At 41.1% G+C, this 17,215-nt stretch overlaps 1 protein-coding gene across 1 annotated transcript; it reads left to right on the top strand.

Moving 5' to 3' along the window:
- Positions 1–7,621: 7,621 nt before the first annotated feature.
- Positions 7,622–11,401, top strand: UTS2 (urotensin 2; the record flags this gene model as incomplete). The annotated part of the gene is made up of 4 exons (XM_084300381.1): positions 7,622–7,724; positions 9,863–9,964; positions 10,520–10,563; positions 11,285–11,401. 4 exons carry the CDS (start codon positions 7,622–7,624, stop codon positions 11,399–11,401), a joined length of 366 nt encoding a protein of 121 aa, XP_084156507.1.
- Positions 11,402–17,215: the final 5,814 nt, after the last annotated feature.

Genomic DNA, 17,215 nt, shown 5'->3' with positions numbered 1-17,215 from the left:
TTTTGAAAGCATGGAAAAAGGAGACAGATCCTCTTTAAAGCTAAGTTTAAACAGGGAAGCCTGCTGCTTTTTTATTGCTTCCAGAAGCAGTACCATTTCCTGACACAGTTACTGGCATCAGTGCTTAAAACCTTGCTTGCCAGATATCTTGAATTGCGTGGTAAAGAAAAGCAAAAACTTCGTAGCAAAAGGTTTTCTGTCCCTCATCTCCAATTATTCTATGAGTAAACAACACCTAGGCATGCTTGTGTGTTCCTGATACTTCTGGGTGGGAAAGACTCTGAAACTGTGATAGCTTCTTGTAAACATATAAACATCATTTTTTTAAAGTATAAACATGAGTTCTTATTTTCACTTTTTCTATCAGATCTTTTATACTTACTCTGCTATTGCATCAAGTATCTCTTGTCCACTGTGAGCTCCCTCAAGCACCTCCTTCTGCTTCAGTGTGCCTTCCTTCAGGTGCAACAATTGCATATCTCCTTCCAATAGCAAAGAACAAGACCTACAGTTTAGTGAGTATAGATGTAGCAGAAGATTTCCCAGAAAACATGTGCAATGTAGAGAAAAATTCCTCTACACCTCGCACGGTGTCACACTCAAAACATTTCCAAACAGAATCAATGCTGTTTGAAGAACAAAGGACACAAGTATATTGTACTCCCCAAATGAAGCTGTTCACTAATTGAAAACACTTACCAACTTGTCTTTTCATAAATTAAAGCTAGTGCACAGTTATCTTTGACAGTCATTCTGACTAACCACGTAAAACTCTCCATAAAGAGATGGCACACCCTGAACAGATGTAACACAGGAAAAATTATTAAGTAACTCACACCACAACACTTGTGTTTTAAGCAGGTCACAAAAATTGGAGATAAGTTTCACTATTAAAATTACACAAAGTTTTATTCTATCAATAAGCATTACCTTACTTGTTTTTTTTCTCAGCTACAAATAAGGCTTCCCTGATACACTGCTTTCTTCAGACTCTGTCCAAGGAAGTGCTTCATCCCACAGTTTTTTTCTTGGGTATGTGTGTGTGGGGAGTGTTTTTTGTTTGTTTTTTTTTTTTTTGTTAGCTGAATGTCATGAACAGATACCTGAGCATCCTTCTATCCCTGGAACTGGCATGAACAAGGCTGTTGGATTTGTCATTACCCTCACTGTAAATAAGAGAATGGAAATTCCCTCTAACCTCAGTTTGGCAAGAGCTAGTTATGATATCACCTATTATGTTTCCATTCACCTTACAGATCCTGGATGTCTGCCAGTGAAAGCAGCATATTATTCCCACAATCCTCTGAAGCAAACTGGATTTTTATTTTAGTGGAAAAAAACACCAGCTGAACATCCATTGAAATCACTTCAGATTTCTCCTGTTTGTCTAGCCAGTTTGCATTAAGAAAATAAATCATTTTTTAATGTGATGAACCAAGTGCAAAACCCTATACAAACACACCTACTTCAATTTAGGGATGATTTAGTATAGTGTACCTTAAACCTGTTAAATCAGTTTACATAATCTAAATTGAAACAAGTCATTTCAAAACAAATAAAATGTCCAATCTAACAATTTAAGTCAGCATGAACCCAAATCTTAGGTTACATTTGTACACTTTTTCCCTGCACACAAGCGCTTTCAACAGGTTTAGAACAAATGCTATTCTGGAAAAAGAGGCTGGTGGACAGAGAGGTGAAAAAGAGGTGAGAAAGACAATTTACATCTATCTACAACACTATAGACTTGAGGAATGTTTATATCTTTAAAAAAAAAAAAAAAAAAAAAACACTCACAGTGTTGATATTTTTATAGTTTCCATTTAGAAAAGTATAACCCATTTAACTGGAAAGAGAACACCACTCTAGGCTGCAAGCATGCAAAAAAAAAAAAAAAAAAAGACTACTGTTACTCAGTATACAGATTTTAAAACAACTTCGAAAGAGTAGAAAAGAATTCTAAATATATCTATGTATATAAACACATCAGCATCTAAAACAGAATTTAAGTATCTAAAGCATAATACATTGTTTTCAAACTAGAATGGAAAATACAGTGAACAGGTACATGAAAGGAATGATGGGAAGAAACACTATTTACTCCAAAAGAGCTGCAACATTGCAAGTCAACACTACAGTTGTCTCATCAAGCTAAAAATCTCATCAGAAAGCCAGAGATTTTATGATGATGATAATGATGATTTACATTGTCATTATTATAGCCAGTCATAATAATGAATCTTTTTGACTTGTTGTGGTACACCTAAGTAAGTGCATTATCTTATAGAATTAGAGGTGTAACCACAGCAAATGCTCAATGGTTCAACTCAGAACATGAGTTTCAGTTCTAATAATAAAGGAAGCTGATATTCTCCTCTCTAACTGGAGAGTTAAAGGATTTAGAAATCTGAGCAGGCACTCGACTCAGGAAGCCTACAGACATGAAAGTAACCTATTCTCTTGTCATTACATCTCTAACTTTCTGCATTCATCAACAGAGTAGGCTATGATTGTAAATACTTCTGCTCATATGGAACAATGAGGCTGGAACATACAACATTTATGTGTTTTTCAAAAGTGATTAAATATGCCTCAGGGAATTACTGAATATGCAAAGGACTTACAGTGCTGTGGCAGTACTAATTATATTATGCTACATAACTGTTTCTGCACCTTCTTCCAGTGATGCCTAATGACACAGAAAGTGATCATTTAAATAAAATGTTAGTATCGTGGCAGAAACAAATAATAAATGAAGAAAGCTCCCATTATCTAATTCCAGTGTAGTAAGTAACATTCCATTTGCCAAATCAGAAGACAAAGCTCTGGTAACTGCTTTCTTCACCTTCGTTAATCCATACTCTTGTTTATCACCCCCATCCCCAAGAATGGACTTCCACTAAAGTCAAGATCAGTCAGTCAGTCAGTCATTATGGAGAAAATCGGTTACTACTTGCAGAAGAAATTATTTAATAAACTGGAGTCCATCTCTTAAACAATGAAGAGAAGATTCTATGTGGCTGACTGCCAAGGAATGTGCATTTCTCTACACAATAACCTTGAAAAAATTGCTTTAAACCTCAAGTTGCCTGATGAGACCTATGCCAACTTTCCCCTTGTTAAGCATACACATTTGTCCTGAGATGTGAATCACTGAGTCTGCAGAGATTCCATTTAATTAACAAACACACATACACAAAAAAAAAAAAAAAAAAAAAAAAAAAAAAAGATTAAAAGGATTATGCACTTGGAAAGCAAAGTAAAAGAATTAAAGTCAGATTGTGTTAGCCATTCATTTACTGCCTTTTAGTAGGACAGATAAATGCCAATGATTATTAGGAGACCTCTTTAATTACTCAGTGGCTTCTGTCCAAGCACTAAACTTCTTCAGAACTGACTGAAATTTGTCCTCTGATATCACTTGCAGGAGAGTCAAAAGCTACTGTATTTTGCAAAAATGAGTCTGATAGTGATCTTAAGCCTCTGTAGTAAAAACAGGAAGAATGTGTGCAACAAATGAGAAAATCTGAATAGAAAAATAAAAAAAGCAGAAAGACACCTCTGACAAAATTGCTTTTGTTCCATCCTAACCCATCCTTCACTGTAAATTCCAGGCTTTATCCTCTTGCTCCTAAATTAATGAACCAGGGCACTATATTCAAAGGCAGCAAAATCTTAATATGTCTCTAATAAATTGTTTTGTAATAAGAAACCAACAAGGTATATCATCATACAATTAACTAAGCATGAATGTCCCAAGTGGGGAAGTGTAGAAGACAACTCTTATGCTTCACCATCTCTTGTAATTCATTGCTTTAAGCTAGAAAGAATGCAAAAGAACAGCCTGACCTGCCCACCTCACCACCCAAACTATGAAGAATCATTAGGTTATTGCTGCTTCTCACAGAAGCCAGGGAGAGTTTAGGATCTCAAGATCAGAACTGCAGGGATGCAAAGATGAGAATAAGCCTATAGTACTCAGAGGTAGAGAGAAACAGAAAATGACACTAAGCTCCGTAGTTCAATTTGCTGAGGATGTAATTTTCTCAGCAAGCTAGAATACAAGGGCAGGGGAGCAAGGGAGAGCTATCATAGAATATCCCAAGTCAGAAGGAACCTGCAAGGATCATCAAGGACAACTCCCGGCTCCATACAGGGCAACCTAATTGTTAAACTCTATGTCTGAGAGGATTGTTCAAATGCTTCTACACTTCCAGTATAGATTTAACACCAGCAGCAAAAAAATAAGAAATACATTGGATGGAGACTTCCTCCAGAATAAAAATCTCTAACCTTATTTAGTCTGTTTTCACATTCATAAATAAATAAATAAATAATCTTTAGCTGAGAAAGGTATATGTAATACAAGAAGAGAAGGAAAACAAGCTTTTTCAGAAGAGAAAACGAACAGAAGAAAAACAAAACAAAACAACAACAACAAAAAAACCCACATCACTCCACTGCTACTTTTCCTCAAATTATTTGTATTAGAGACCTAAATGTTAAGTCTACGCCCCACCGTTAGACTCAATGCCGGGTTCTGCTCTTGAGGCACTCTAGGTTTGTTCAGAAGGTTTCTCAGCGCCACCTTCCGGGGAAGCAATTTCATTATCAATTCCCTTAAATCGACCAAAGGACAAAACCAGCATGAGCAGAGAATGTTTTTCTATGAAGAATAGCCTGAAAGAACTAGGTACATGTTACTAGTCAGGGCACGCTGGCTACCTGTTAAAGAATACAGCCACCCAAAAGTTAATTTAACCCAATTCAGAAAAAAATGAATCTTTTCTGAATTGGGGCCCAAAGAGTTGTGGTGAATTGAGTCAAATCCAGTTGGAAGCCAGTCACTAGTGGCATCCCCCAGGGCTCAGTACTGGGGCCAGTCCTCTTTAATATCTTTATCGATGATCTGGATGAGGGGATCGAGTGCGCCCTCAGTAAGTTTGCAGATGACACCAAGTTAGTTGTGTGTGTTGATCTGCTCAAGGGTAGGAAAGCTCTGCAGGAGGATCTGGATAGGCTGCACCGATGGGCTGAGGCCAACTGCATGAAGTTCAACAAGGCCAAGTGCCGGGTCCTGCACCTGGGGCACAACAACCCCAAGCAGCACTACAGGCTGGGAGATGAGAAAATCAATTCTCAAATTTTCAAAATGCAATTCACGTTTACTTCCCTCACCCATGTATTCCCGGTTTTGTACCTTTGTTTAGGATGAGCTGTTTCTTTGCTTTGTATAATGACGTGTGCACTGTCACCTCAGGAAAATGCCTTTGACATTTTGGTGGAAGAAAGAGTGTTTAAGTGACAACTTCAAATCTGAGTAAAGGCAATAATCTGTGGGCAAGTTGCCTGACTTCTACATGACGCACTTCATGATTGCTCTAAGAGGCTGAGTCTTCCTCGTCAGAAGACAAAGGACGTAAGGTTGCTCGTGAAGAGTGCTTCATTAGCTTTCCTTGGAGGATGCTCAGAGTGAATATTGATAATGCCATTGTCATTGATAGTTCACTGAAGGAGAAGCATTTGTACAGAGCATCCAGCACCAACGGTGAGATCATGCATCAAATCAGACCTAATAACTGTCCGCAGTTTTGGAACGAAATGTTGCATGACTCAGATGAGGAGAGAGAATTCCTCTCTACCTACTTATTTATCTTGTAGGGAAGCACAGGGAAAGAGGCACATGAAATGTATTAGGTTAATTCTGTAGAAAAATTATTTTGTCACATCCGCTCACTTCAGTGAAGTCCAGAGAAACAGGTTTTATAGTTCAGACACCAGCAGCATGAGTTCTGTAAGTCAATACTGGACCTCTCCGTACACACAGGATAACAGAAGAACTTAGCTAGAAAGGAGGTCTGTCTGAAGGTCCTCTGTCACCTCTTCCACCCTGTCTCTGGACTCAAAGCAGAGCATTTGAACTTATATGGAGATGCTCAGGACCTTGTCTAACTGAGTTTTGAAGTTCTGTTCCATTTCATGCTTAGAGCTGATCAAACCTGACTGGACACACTCCTGGGCAACCTGCTCTGACTTAGCATACTTCAAGCGGGATGATTAGTCTAGATGAACTGCAGAGGTGCCTTCCAGCAGCAATCATTCTGTCATTCACAGAGTCTACAGCTTCTCTGGACAACCTGTTAACCATGCACATGTAAAGCATGCTTTCTTTGAATTAAATCTGCAGCAGCAATCCAGCTATTCTAACGTAACAGATATTGCTAATTTTAAGATAGTTCTAGGAGCCACAGAAATCATGATACAAAATTTTAATCTTCAACAGGAAATGTTAACAAAGAAAGAAGGAAGCAGGTAACTTGTGCAACTTACAGTTATCACAATTAAAAATATCAAAACAATAGTGACATTAGTTAGATTTCATAGTATTTTGAAACGGATTTGAAAGCACAAATGTTTGATTAGAGATGCAGAAAAGAAAATTATGGAACCTCTGTTAGTAATCTGAACACACATCAGCTTTTCTCAACTTAAGAAAATTCAAATAAAATTCTTAATTTTTATTTTTTTAAAGTTTCTAGATCATTAGATATGGTGCTCTGTAGAGAATGAAGATAAATTGTGTGAGTTCTTAGATATAAAAATGAAATTGTAAGTAGAGAAGACGAAATGTATCAGATAGATGGAAACAAGCTAAAGTTGTAAGATTAATACACTAAGCATTGTAGTCACTTCATAGCATTAAATAAAAGCAAAAGGCAAACAGGGAAGAAAAAAAAAAAAAAAAGCTAGTACACAGAATAAAGTAGTTACTTGGAAGTAAAGAAAACAGAAGATAAAGTGAAATGGAAAAGGGACACCCAGTCCAGCGAGGCACCTGCATTCAATATCAGCCAAAGTAGTCTACATGCATTCAAGCAAGTCTCCATGTGGAAGCTCCACTTTCTCTGTCAAGATGATTCTCTAAGGCAACGTTGGATAAGATCTTCTCAAATAAGTAGATGTGAAATACTACAAGGAAAATCAAACAAACAAACAAAAGAAGCATCAACCAACCAAACAACCCACTACACTAACATTTTAATGTAAATTAGCTAGGTACTTTAGCTTTCCTTTTTTGCTTCTTCTGGCACAAGAATGCCAAACATAACACATCCATCCATTTCACAAAAGAAAAAAAAAAAAAAGCATATTTCATATCAGATGCTTTGCGTCAAGCTTGCTAGGGCTCATAAATCAGCTGTCTTATAGCCCTGGTCATTTCAACCAACGTCTGACCCTTTTGTTAACTCATGATTTATAACTGGAAGTTACTTTTCTTTATGCCAGATATATAAACTTTACTGTGCTTGGTTTGATATAATATCCATTTTGTACACCAAGCTGTAAGACAGTAAATTTATTGTCCGTGAACTGTTACCTTGAAAAATTACATCAATGCAAAGTGGTTTCCATTTAGAATCAATGGGCAATAAATTCATTGGATTTTTTTTTATTATTTTTTTTTTGGCGGGGGGGTGGGGGGGAGTGGAGGAGGCATGATGATATTTATGAGGTCATGAGCAGCTATATAACGAGTAAAACTGGGAGCAGAGGCAACAGTGAGACAGGAGTTCATAGTTTCAGGGGTCGACAAAGACAAAATATATTCAACACAGCAACAATGCACAAGCTGGTATTCTGCTGTCTCATCATCATCAGCTTCTCCTGTCCTCTCTTTTCTCTTCCCACCATCAACATCAGTGAGATGTCTCATCAACTCTCAGGTAAGATTCTTTTGATTTTAGTGGTCATAAAACAGTGGATGGAGCATTGCAACCAGAGGAGAAGCATGTATGCCTTCAGAGGGGACCTTTATCTGTGCTGATCAGCTGGAGAAAAAGCAGGAATGACTTCAGAACACTGGCAGCACAAGTAATATCACTGGTGGGTGATACTGTTGTAAAATGGGGAGGTTGGGTGCCCTATATATTTTTTCCTGCTGCTTTGAGATCCAAGGGATGATCTGTTTGCTGAATGTGAGTTGACAGATACAGCACCTATCTCTGAAGCAGCTTAAGTAGGCATTAGGTAATTTAAAGAAACTTGTCTCTCCACTTGCCACACTTTAAAATGAGCTGTGCTTAACTAAAGTTATGCTTAACTGAAGTTATATTTTAAAAGGGGGTAGCCTACTACAGTCCTATATAGATCAAGAACAGGCAAGCCTGCTTTATGCTACAAAAATAGCAATGTATTTACTTGCATTAATGCAGACTCCATCCAGCCCAGTGAAAGAATTAAACTTTGCCGTTCACAAATTTTGAAGTCATACTGTAGGTCAAGACTAAGATGTATCATTAAATTGCACACAGAGTCTGGAGGGTTACTATCATCAGACCCAACCAGTGCTGGACGACTTTGTGAAATGAGCTTGGTAAGAACAGGCGAATCAAAAACTAAATTCTTTCACAAAGCCAACTACGAAAAAGCAGCCATTGTAGAACCGCTTTGCAGGTGAAATAGTGGTTGTGTTGTTTTATTGTAGAATGGTTTGGGTTGGAAAGGACCTTAAAGATACATTTATAGGTTTGCTTTGTAAATCTTGGACTCATTGGGCTTATTTAATCTTACTTGCAAATACAAAAAATTGCTAGGCTTGGTAAGACAGAAATAGAACTCTATATTGAAGAGAGTTCTTTTTTGTTGTTTGTTTTTAAATCTCAAAGGAAAGTTGCTTGCCAACACTGCTCTGAATTAAAAAACAATATGGGGCTCGAGATATGAATTGGCTCAATATAGAACAGGGAATTTATAGTATTCATATTCAGTCTTAAACTGAAATCCCCACTGTGCTTCACAGCTCTCCTTTTGTACATTTGACAAACTAACAACTTGGATGTCTAAGGTCTGCAAATATCTTCATAACAAGCTTTTGAACTGTTGGGGGGGGTTATTTGCAACAGTTTGTTTTCTTGTATATTTCCTAGTGAGAAGTCTCACCCATCTGTGTGGGTAAAAGCAACTAAAACTCCATAGAACAATCCAAAGTGTAACTAAAAATATATATATTAATAAACTCAATTAGAGTTCTGCAATACCTCCCTCTCGTTGTCCACTATTTTGAATGTCTGCTATTCATTAGCAGAGATTAAATTTACTGTTCGGATTACAAAAACCTTATGTTATCTCAAGTATAACACCACTAAGAGCTCCAGTTTGCAACCCACTTTGGGGAAACAGGCTGGTTAAAGAATTATAAATTCTCTATGCACATACAAATCAATTCCATCAGGTATATTACTCTTCATGAACCAACAGGTTGGTGACCTGTATTGGTACGCACTTTGATTGAGAAAAATGGTAGAAATGTACCAAGAACTATTATCCCTGCCCTTCTCCCCATTTTATTGCATTTAATAGTTGGGAAATAGAGCAGGTTAATAAGACTTGAAGAGGAAATGTTATCCTTATTCATAGATAAACTCTACCACAGGGACTAGTTGATACAGAAATGGATTGAAAAGAAAAAAAAAAAAAAAAAGATAAACCATACAAATCTGGGGTACCTATAGCTGGCACCAGAAGGATTACTTTGTTATTTCTCCAAGCAATGTGAGAGGCTGCTGTTAGTTTAAATTAAAAAATAAAAATAAAAATAAATAAATAAATAAAAATCTTAAAGAAAGATCTACCAGAGAAATGTCAATCTGAGATTAACATCAGGTGACTTTTGTCAAAGCTCTGAAAGGAAGAACTATTCCCTATTGCAGTCATTAAATGAGGATGCATAATTCAAAATTTCAAGATAATTTGTTGGTGGAGCCAACATATCTGATCAGAAATCATCTGACACTGAATGAAACAGGGATTCAAAGCAAAATACCCTTACCATATGCCTGTCTCTGTCATCTTCTACTTGCAGCAGATGAAGATTCAAGATTAAACCTGGAGCGGCTGGGCAGCACTTCTCTGCTTCAGTTTCTGCAGGATCTCTTGAGTACACTGACTGAAGACAATAAAGCAGGTGAAGCTTTACCACTGCAATTTATGGCAGAGTGCCAATAGTTTGCGTGTGCCAGTAGTGCCAATAGGATGCAAGCATTCACATATATTGCATCCTAGCTCCCAGGCAATTAATGGAAGTACTTCATTATGCATAAGCAACAGTCCCCTGTCATTTAGTTAACTGAGACATTGGGGAAACCTGCTGAGCAGCCATGTTTGCAGCTTAGTAGTAGCTGGAAAAGCTTTCAAATTAGTTTAGCAAAACCACCATATAGTAAAATCAGAGCAACGCTTGCAGAAAGTGCAGAATTAATACTCATAGAATGTTTGGGGGTCCACAGATACAAGAAAGGCCTGCTGAAAAACATATTGCAGCTAGTACCTCAGATCCGGCAGGAATGATGGGCCACAGCAAGAACTGGTTGTGCTACAACAAAAGGGTTTCCTTTCTGGTACTCTGAACATTCCAGTTCAAGCCTTCTGTCAGTTGTAGCATTATGGCACACATGAATGAATTGTGTATGTTCATTATTTCTAAATGACAAAACTTTTCATTTTGTCTCCCCTCTACCAGATCTTAGCTCCAACAGCTATAACACAAGGGAAAATGTAAAAGAGGTAAGTAAATGACCATCTTCCACTAATGCAAGAAATTAAGACCCCATCTTTTAAACTACACAGAGTTGTTATGAAGACATCATTTAAGATCCACAGACTTAATAAAAAGCACAGACTAAAGTATGCCACAAAATTCTTGAAGCTAGAATCACTTGGCAGTTAGGTTTGCAGTGGGAAAAAAGAAAAGAACAATGAAAACAAATTACATAAGAACAACAACAAAAAAAGTAATCTAGAGCATTTCATTCTAAAAAGAAAAAAAAAAAATCCTACAAAACCAAAACACTTCCCCCCCCCCCAAATAAATAAATAAATAAATAAATAAATAAGGCTTTGTCAATAAAGGCCAAAAGGCCGATTTCCGGCTTCGGCAGGCCTACTTAGTACACCAACCAGTATAAGGCTGCCTGTCACTTCTCACCCACTACAATATAGGCTACACAGTACATTCAGATTTGTTATAAGCCATTAGGTAATTTGAGAACATCATTACTGTTTGCTTGCCTGCCGGCAAATATAGGCAGAAGACATAGACATAAAGGCATAAAGGCAGAAGACGTGGACTATATTTAGTACATCATCTAAAATCTGAGGTGTACACTGGGCAGCCTCTCCTTTCCCCCAGTCAGAACACACTGTGAGGTGATCAGATGGGGGCAGTGAAGAGCGTGCTTTTTTTCTGTTTATAACCCACTAGTAACCTAATGCTGTTTGACTTCAGATTTTCTACGGAAATCACCCACGAATTGCTTTGCTGGGCCGCCTGTTGACCAAGGACAGGAAACAGTACAAGAAACGTGGGAACCTTTCTGAATGCTTCTGGAAATACTGTGTGTAAAGAGGAAAACAAACTCTCTGAGTTTGGCTACGTAATTTATACATATGTCTGAAAACATGTATATAGATTTGCTTGATTTAAAGTGAGAATGGAGGAAATTGAAGACAGCTCCTAACTTTAAACTCTACGCTACTTGGAAATTAATAAATTCTTGATGTTTTGCAAATATTCTGTGAGCAGCATAGTATTTTCTTAGAGTTCAGCACAGTGGAATGAAAATAATGGTACAAAGCGACAAATATGCAACCCAAGAATTTAGGCAGGGGGAGCATGACTGTCTATGGTGGCAAACTAACCCGAAGGGTGATGCCTCAACAAGTGGCCTCAACCATGTCTAAATCCAGAGGCATGAGGACTTTTTCTTTGCCGCCTCATCACTTGGTATAATTTGATGTGTCCAGAAGGAACGGCTCTGTTGCATTTCATGATAATACTTGCCCACTGAAGAATGGCAGCTTAATAGCACCCAGTCCCCTCCTGACACCCCCAAGGCACCACAAAAACAGTAGGCATATATCAGGATCAAGCATCTGCTTCTACTATTTCTGAAGAGACCACTCCTAAATGAAGTCCAACCTAGTCTATTTGCCACACCTTGACTAGTCACAGCTGCCTAGCACAACAGAATTGCCAGTGTATAGCACAAGCTTTAAGAATTGCAGCTGATCATCATGAAGTATAGCATGGAGGGTCAACATTAGAGTTGACAATGTCAAGGCTTTCAACCCAGATTGTGGATAGTCAGTGGAGAAGGGCAGGGATGAGATGACTTAACAGCAGAATTCCAGTACTTAAAGCAGGGAATATTACAGAAGTGCATAGCAAAGAAAAAAACAAACAAAAAAAAAAGGGGGTGTCTCTTCTGAACTGAATGATTCTATGACTCTGTAACTTGCACTCACGTGGCTGTATACACAGATGCATGAAAGTCATATACGGACACAGCTCACAGGTATTATTAGGACAAGCCACCTCCTGCTCAAGTACTCAAGGGCAATGAAATTTGTTCCCAAGCCACCACACAATAATGTTACTGTTACTTTGGCATCTAAAGCATATGAGAAGGAAGAGATGCTCTTCAAATTGCTTGGGCCCAAGTGCTTTTAAAAACTTCTGGAAAAGGGCTCTAGTCTGGCTTTCATCTTAGCGGAGACTGAAGGGAAACCTCAATGCAGCCTATGGCTTCCTCACAAGAGGGAGCAGAAGGGAGGCTCAGGAGGGGAGATCTACCCCCTCACAAAGGTGGATCTCTTGTCTCTGGTGATGACTGTCACAAATTGTTGATGTTTTCTAACCTGTTGGGCATTTGGTATGTCATTAGAACTTGCGCCGGTGTGTGATCCATCATCACCCAGGCTGACTCACATTTGGATTTATGAGGTGTCTCTTTTTCTTTTGCTTCCCAATTCTTCTCTTCTTTGAAAGTTTTGGAAGAATCATTACTGGCAAAATACTTGCTGCTTTTCCCACTACCTGCTGAGAATTACCTTGAAAAAAATGAACTCAGATGTGTCACAAATCCTAATAATTCATCACAAGTAGTAAAGTTTGCTGGTGTTTTCTTTTGAGCTTTTTCTATAATGCTAACACAGGTCCTCTCAGATGACTGCTCTGGCAAGCAATTACTATTTACCAAGAATTCAAAGATAAAGCCTATTCTATTACACTGATTAGTATCTCCAAAGATTTACTCACTCTTCTCAAAATTAATTGGCTCAACTTCCCCTTTTCTGTTTCAATATAACCCTTTCTCCTTTTCAGTGTCCAGTGTCAGATCTTCTGCCTGTAGTGGGAGGCAGGCAGCAATGCGGCCTGGGCATGGGCCTGAAGGGTGCTGGCAGGAGCGTTTCCATCGCACCAGGGCCCACGGCACATCCCCATGGAGTCAGTATCAGACCTCCAGCAAGGCACACAAAGGAGTTGTGGGTGGGATAAAGGAACCATTCAGTGACAAGACAGCTTGGCAGCGTGTGCAAATGCCTGCTCATCTTCTGAGACGCTGCGTTATTAATATTTTATATGTATCTGCACCTCCTTCCATAAAAACACTGGCTGTGCTCCCGATTTCTCAGTGTTATACCATGCAGAGAAAGCATTTTGCTGCTCGGTCTCTCTGGAAATCAATATTAGTATGGTGTAGACACTCGCAAAGACCCCGAGCCCCTTAACAAACAAGCACTCTCCACGGAGCAGCTCTGGCAAGGCAGCCGCTGCCCATCGCTGCGCAAGCACTTTTCCTTCCTCCTTTCCACTGCATGGTGCATTGAGCAGCTGTGACATCCAGCGGCCAAACACAATACGGTGGGGTTTGGTGTAGAACCTCTCCTGCATAGCAAGAAAAACAGAGCCCCTTCACGTCTTCAAAGGGCTGTGCAAACATTAATCGTTAACCCTGCACGGCTCAGTGGGGCAGATGAACGTGGTGATGCTAACAGCACAAGCGAGAAGGGGAAACATCACTCTCTCCATAAGCAATAATGAAGCATGGAAATCAGCTGGCCAGCTCTCCAGGGAGGGAATGAGCCCACCCTAAGGCCAGAGTGCAGGACCCTCAGCACCAGCTGTGGTGGGGCCATCAGGAAGCTGCAGCTCATTCAGCCTCTGATGGTGAGGCCACAGCTGAGGGCTGTGCTTGTCTTCCCTGGGGTGGGATGGCTGTGGTCAGGGGTTGGGGAGCTGTATGGGAGGGCACAGCAGTACCAGAGGTGGTCTGGGGATGTTTCATCAGAGCCTGGCTAAAGGAAATGGCTTTGGGGGGATTTTCTGAAAGTACAGGAAGCCTTTGTTGGTAGATGTGAAAGATAGGGACAGCAGCATGGATGTGGATTTGGGTTATGAAATACAGGGGTGAAATCAGGGAAATGGGACTGTAATGAGGTGCTCTGAGTAAAGAGACTCCAGTGGTTAACTGGGATTGCTGTTGTTGTGACAGGTGAATGGGAAGATAGAGGAAACTAGAGAACCAATGGGTGGGAATGGGGAGCTGGGGCTCCCCCATGGAGCAGCACATGGATGTTGGCAAGCCTCTGTTCCAGGAGAAAAGAAAGAAACAGACCACGAGAGGGGTTTTACACAGCTTCACATTAACAGGGAGGAAATGTGTGCACGAAGTCTCCACAGGGGGTTAGTCACAGTGGTGAGTGTGTTTCAGGCTTGCTCAGCGTGCTGTTGGCACAGAGGCACACGTGGGAGGGCAGAGTGCATCTGCTGAGGGACTTGGAGCTGCGTGATCACTGCTGCCCAAACTGCTCCATGTGAGCAACAACTGATGTTTCCAGCCCATGGGAGCTCATTTTTGGTGGGAGTTATGGCTGCAGCTACTCCATATACCACAGGGGCTAGGATCCAGGAGGACAAGTTGTGTGTCTAGGTATGAGTTCATCGCCTTAAGCTTCCTTTCCAGCCCATGCAGAGAAGCAGCCTTGATGTAGCTGCTGTGTTTTGTATGGGTATCATTGAGATCAGTCATGCAGGGATGCTCAGCAAGTGCAGGACCACGTGCACCGCAGGGGGCAGGAGTAGGAGCTGAAAGTGTTTCCCACGAGAACAAAGTTGATTTTTAGGGCAGGAAGACAACAAGGAGGAAATATAAAACCCTACTGTCTGTGCCGTACCTGTTCTGCGGCAAGAGAAGCCTGCTTGATAACCCTCATGCTTTGCATAAGTCTTATTCGTGCATTAAGAAAACAAACAAGTCATTGTTCGTTTCGCCCCTGATTTTTGGTTTCTATTCTCAACCCTCCTAAATACCAAATGTAATTTCTGGATGGGTCACTGACCGCTCACCCTGCTAGCAATGCGTCCAAGTGAGGGGGTGAGGCCTGCTCGGCACGGAGGCACTGTGAGGCCCACGCGCCTCCACCAAGGGGGGTTACTTCGTGGTTTGGGCAAGCAGCAATGGCCACAGAGCTTGGCAATTAATATCCAGCCGCGTTAAATGCTTTTGCTTTCCCCTCAGATCATGGTAGCTGTTGGGAAAGGCACTCTTTGGTAGCAGCACCCTGCCTCGCGGGTTGGTCCACATCCAAATAAACCTCTGTCACCACCTGGAAGTGGATGTGGTGGTTTTAAAGCAGGTTGGCATCTACAGTAGTTAAAAAGCAGTATGTATTTTCCCTGTTTCAGCCGTTCTATATGCTTTGTTTTGTTGTTGTTGTCATGGTTTTTGCACAGCAATGTTGTATTTTAAATATAATCTGTTCACAGCATTACGTGCCTGGCACACTCCTGTGCACTCGTGGGGGCTGATGATGGATCCACACCACGTTACACAGCTCCACACACCCCAGTGCCCACAACATCCCCTTCCCAGACACGGGCAGTCAAACACTACCTGTGCCTTCAGCAGCTGTGACACATCCTTGGGACTGCACAATGTCCAAGCACCCTTCCAGAGACCACTAGGTACACAAAACCATGCCTGCGGCCAGCTGGGGTTGGAGAATGTCTAAAGGCAGATGGTTTAGATCGTTTCCAGGATACTAACCAGCCTGCCTGTAAAACCCCAGGAGGAGACAGGAGATTTAGGAGAAGAGGAGGAAGCTATGAGCTTTGAGAAAGCCAGCAGGTCTGTCATCTCCAGTCATTTCATTATTCCCATGCCTAATATTTGTGGTGTTCAATCACACAGAGGTCACAAGACAAAAGGGGGCTGAGAAGCTTGGAAAATCAGAGTAAGTTTTGATTGCCTGGAACAGGACATCCCACACAGGCATGCAACAAGTGTAATAGGTGCCCACAGACAGCATTAGTCAGGCTCTGCCATTACCTTCCCAAGGACCGTTCCTCAAAGCCACCACGACCTGCAGAGCCCACAGGGAGAAGTGGGAATGTCTCCTGCCTGTGACCTTCCCCGGAGCCCTCTCTGTGGTCAAAAGCGTCCACCACGAAGCCACTTGTGCCCAGGACAGCTTTTCGGAGGAAACCCATGGAAATAAGGAACCTGTGGAAAAGGCTGGCTTGCAGGAGCTGCAAAACAGAGCAGAGGTGGGTGGTGCTCAGCCAGCGCCAGACACTTGCTCTTCAGCTGTGCTCTGGGGAAGGAAGAGAAATCCCTGCAGCCTTAAGGAAATGCACGCACAGAGTCAAAGCGCATGCCCTGGAAGGCAGCCTGCTCTGCCCCGTGGTTTTTAGGTGTTTTAATGCCCTGGTGAACAAGTCCTGATCTGCAGAAGCTCTGCTTCCCTGGCATCCTTGGCAGTTTGAACCAGCAGCTTCACACCGCTCATGAGTTATTGCAAGCAATGAAATGAGCTGCATGGAGCACACTTTTAATTTTACCATGACTGCAAAGCACAGGGCACGAGCAGGCCTTGCAATGCAAGGTGGGTTTTGCTTTCTGCTGCTGGTTGGGGGTGCCCATAAGTCAGAGCCGTGTCCATGTTTTTTTTCTCCAGCTGCTCCATCAGCGTGGATCTCTGGGCTGTCAAACCGGATTACAGCTGCAGTGGCTTTATGCTTCCCGAGACTCTCTGTTCCCAGTGTCTGCCCCATTAGCCACATGCCCCCCTGCCAAAAATTATATTTGAGTATTTGATTAACTGGTAACAAGCCCAGACTCCCACAGGAACTTGTGCCAGCCAGATATCTCATAGCCTCAGGGATGCTCAACTTTTTCTTTAAAGAAAGAGAGGATGAGAAGACACATGAGTGAGCAGGGGCACTCTTCATACCAGCTCGCGCTTCTGTTTGATTCCGTGTGGCACAGCACAGCTTGAAAAAATCTGCTGACCCAGGGAAAGCTATACCAACACCTCAACGGTGCCAGGCCAGGGCTGCCTCCAGCTACTGCACGAAAGGGATGCCATGCTAAGC

The sequence above is a fragment of the Netta rufina genome (assembly GCF_964035555.1).
Source record: "Netta rufina genome assembly, chromosome: 22".
Classification (NCBI taxonomy): domain Eukaryota; kingdom Metazoa; phylum Chordata; class Aves; order Anseriformes; family Anatidae; genus Netta; species Netta rufina.
This window is presented reverse-complemented; position numbering and strand designations above follow the sequence as displayed.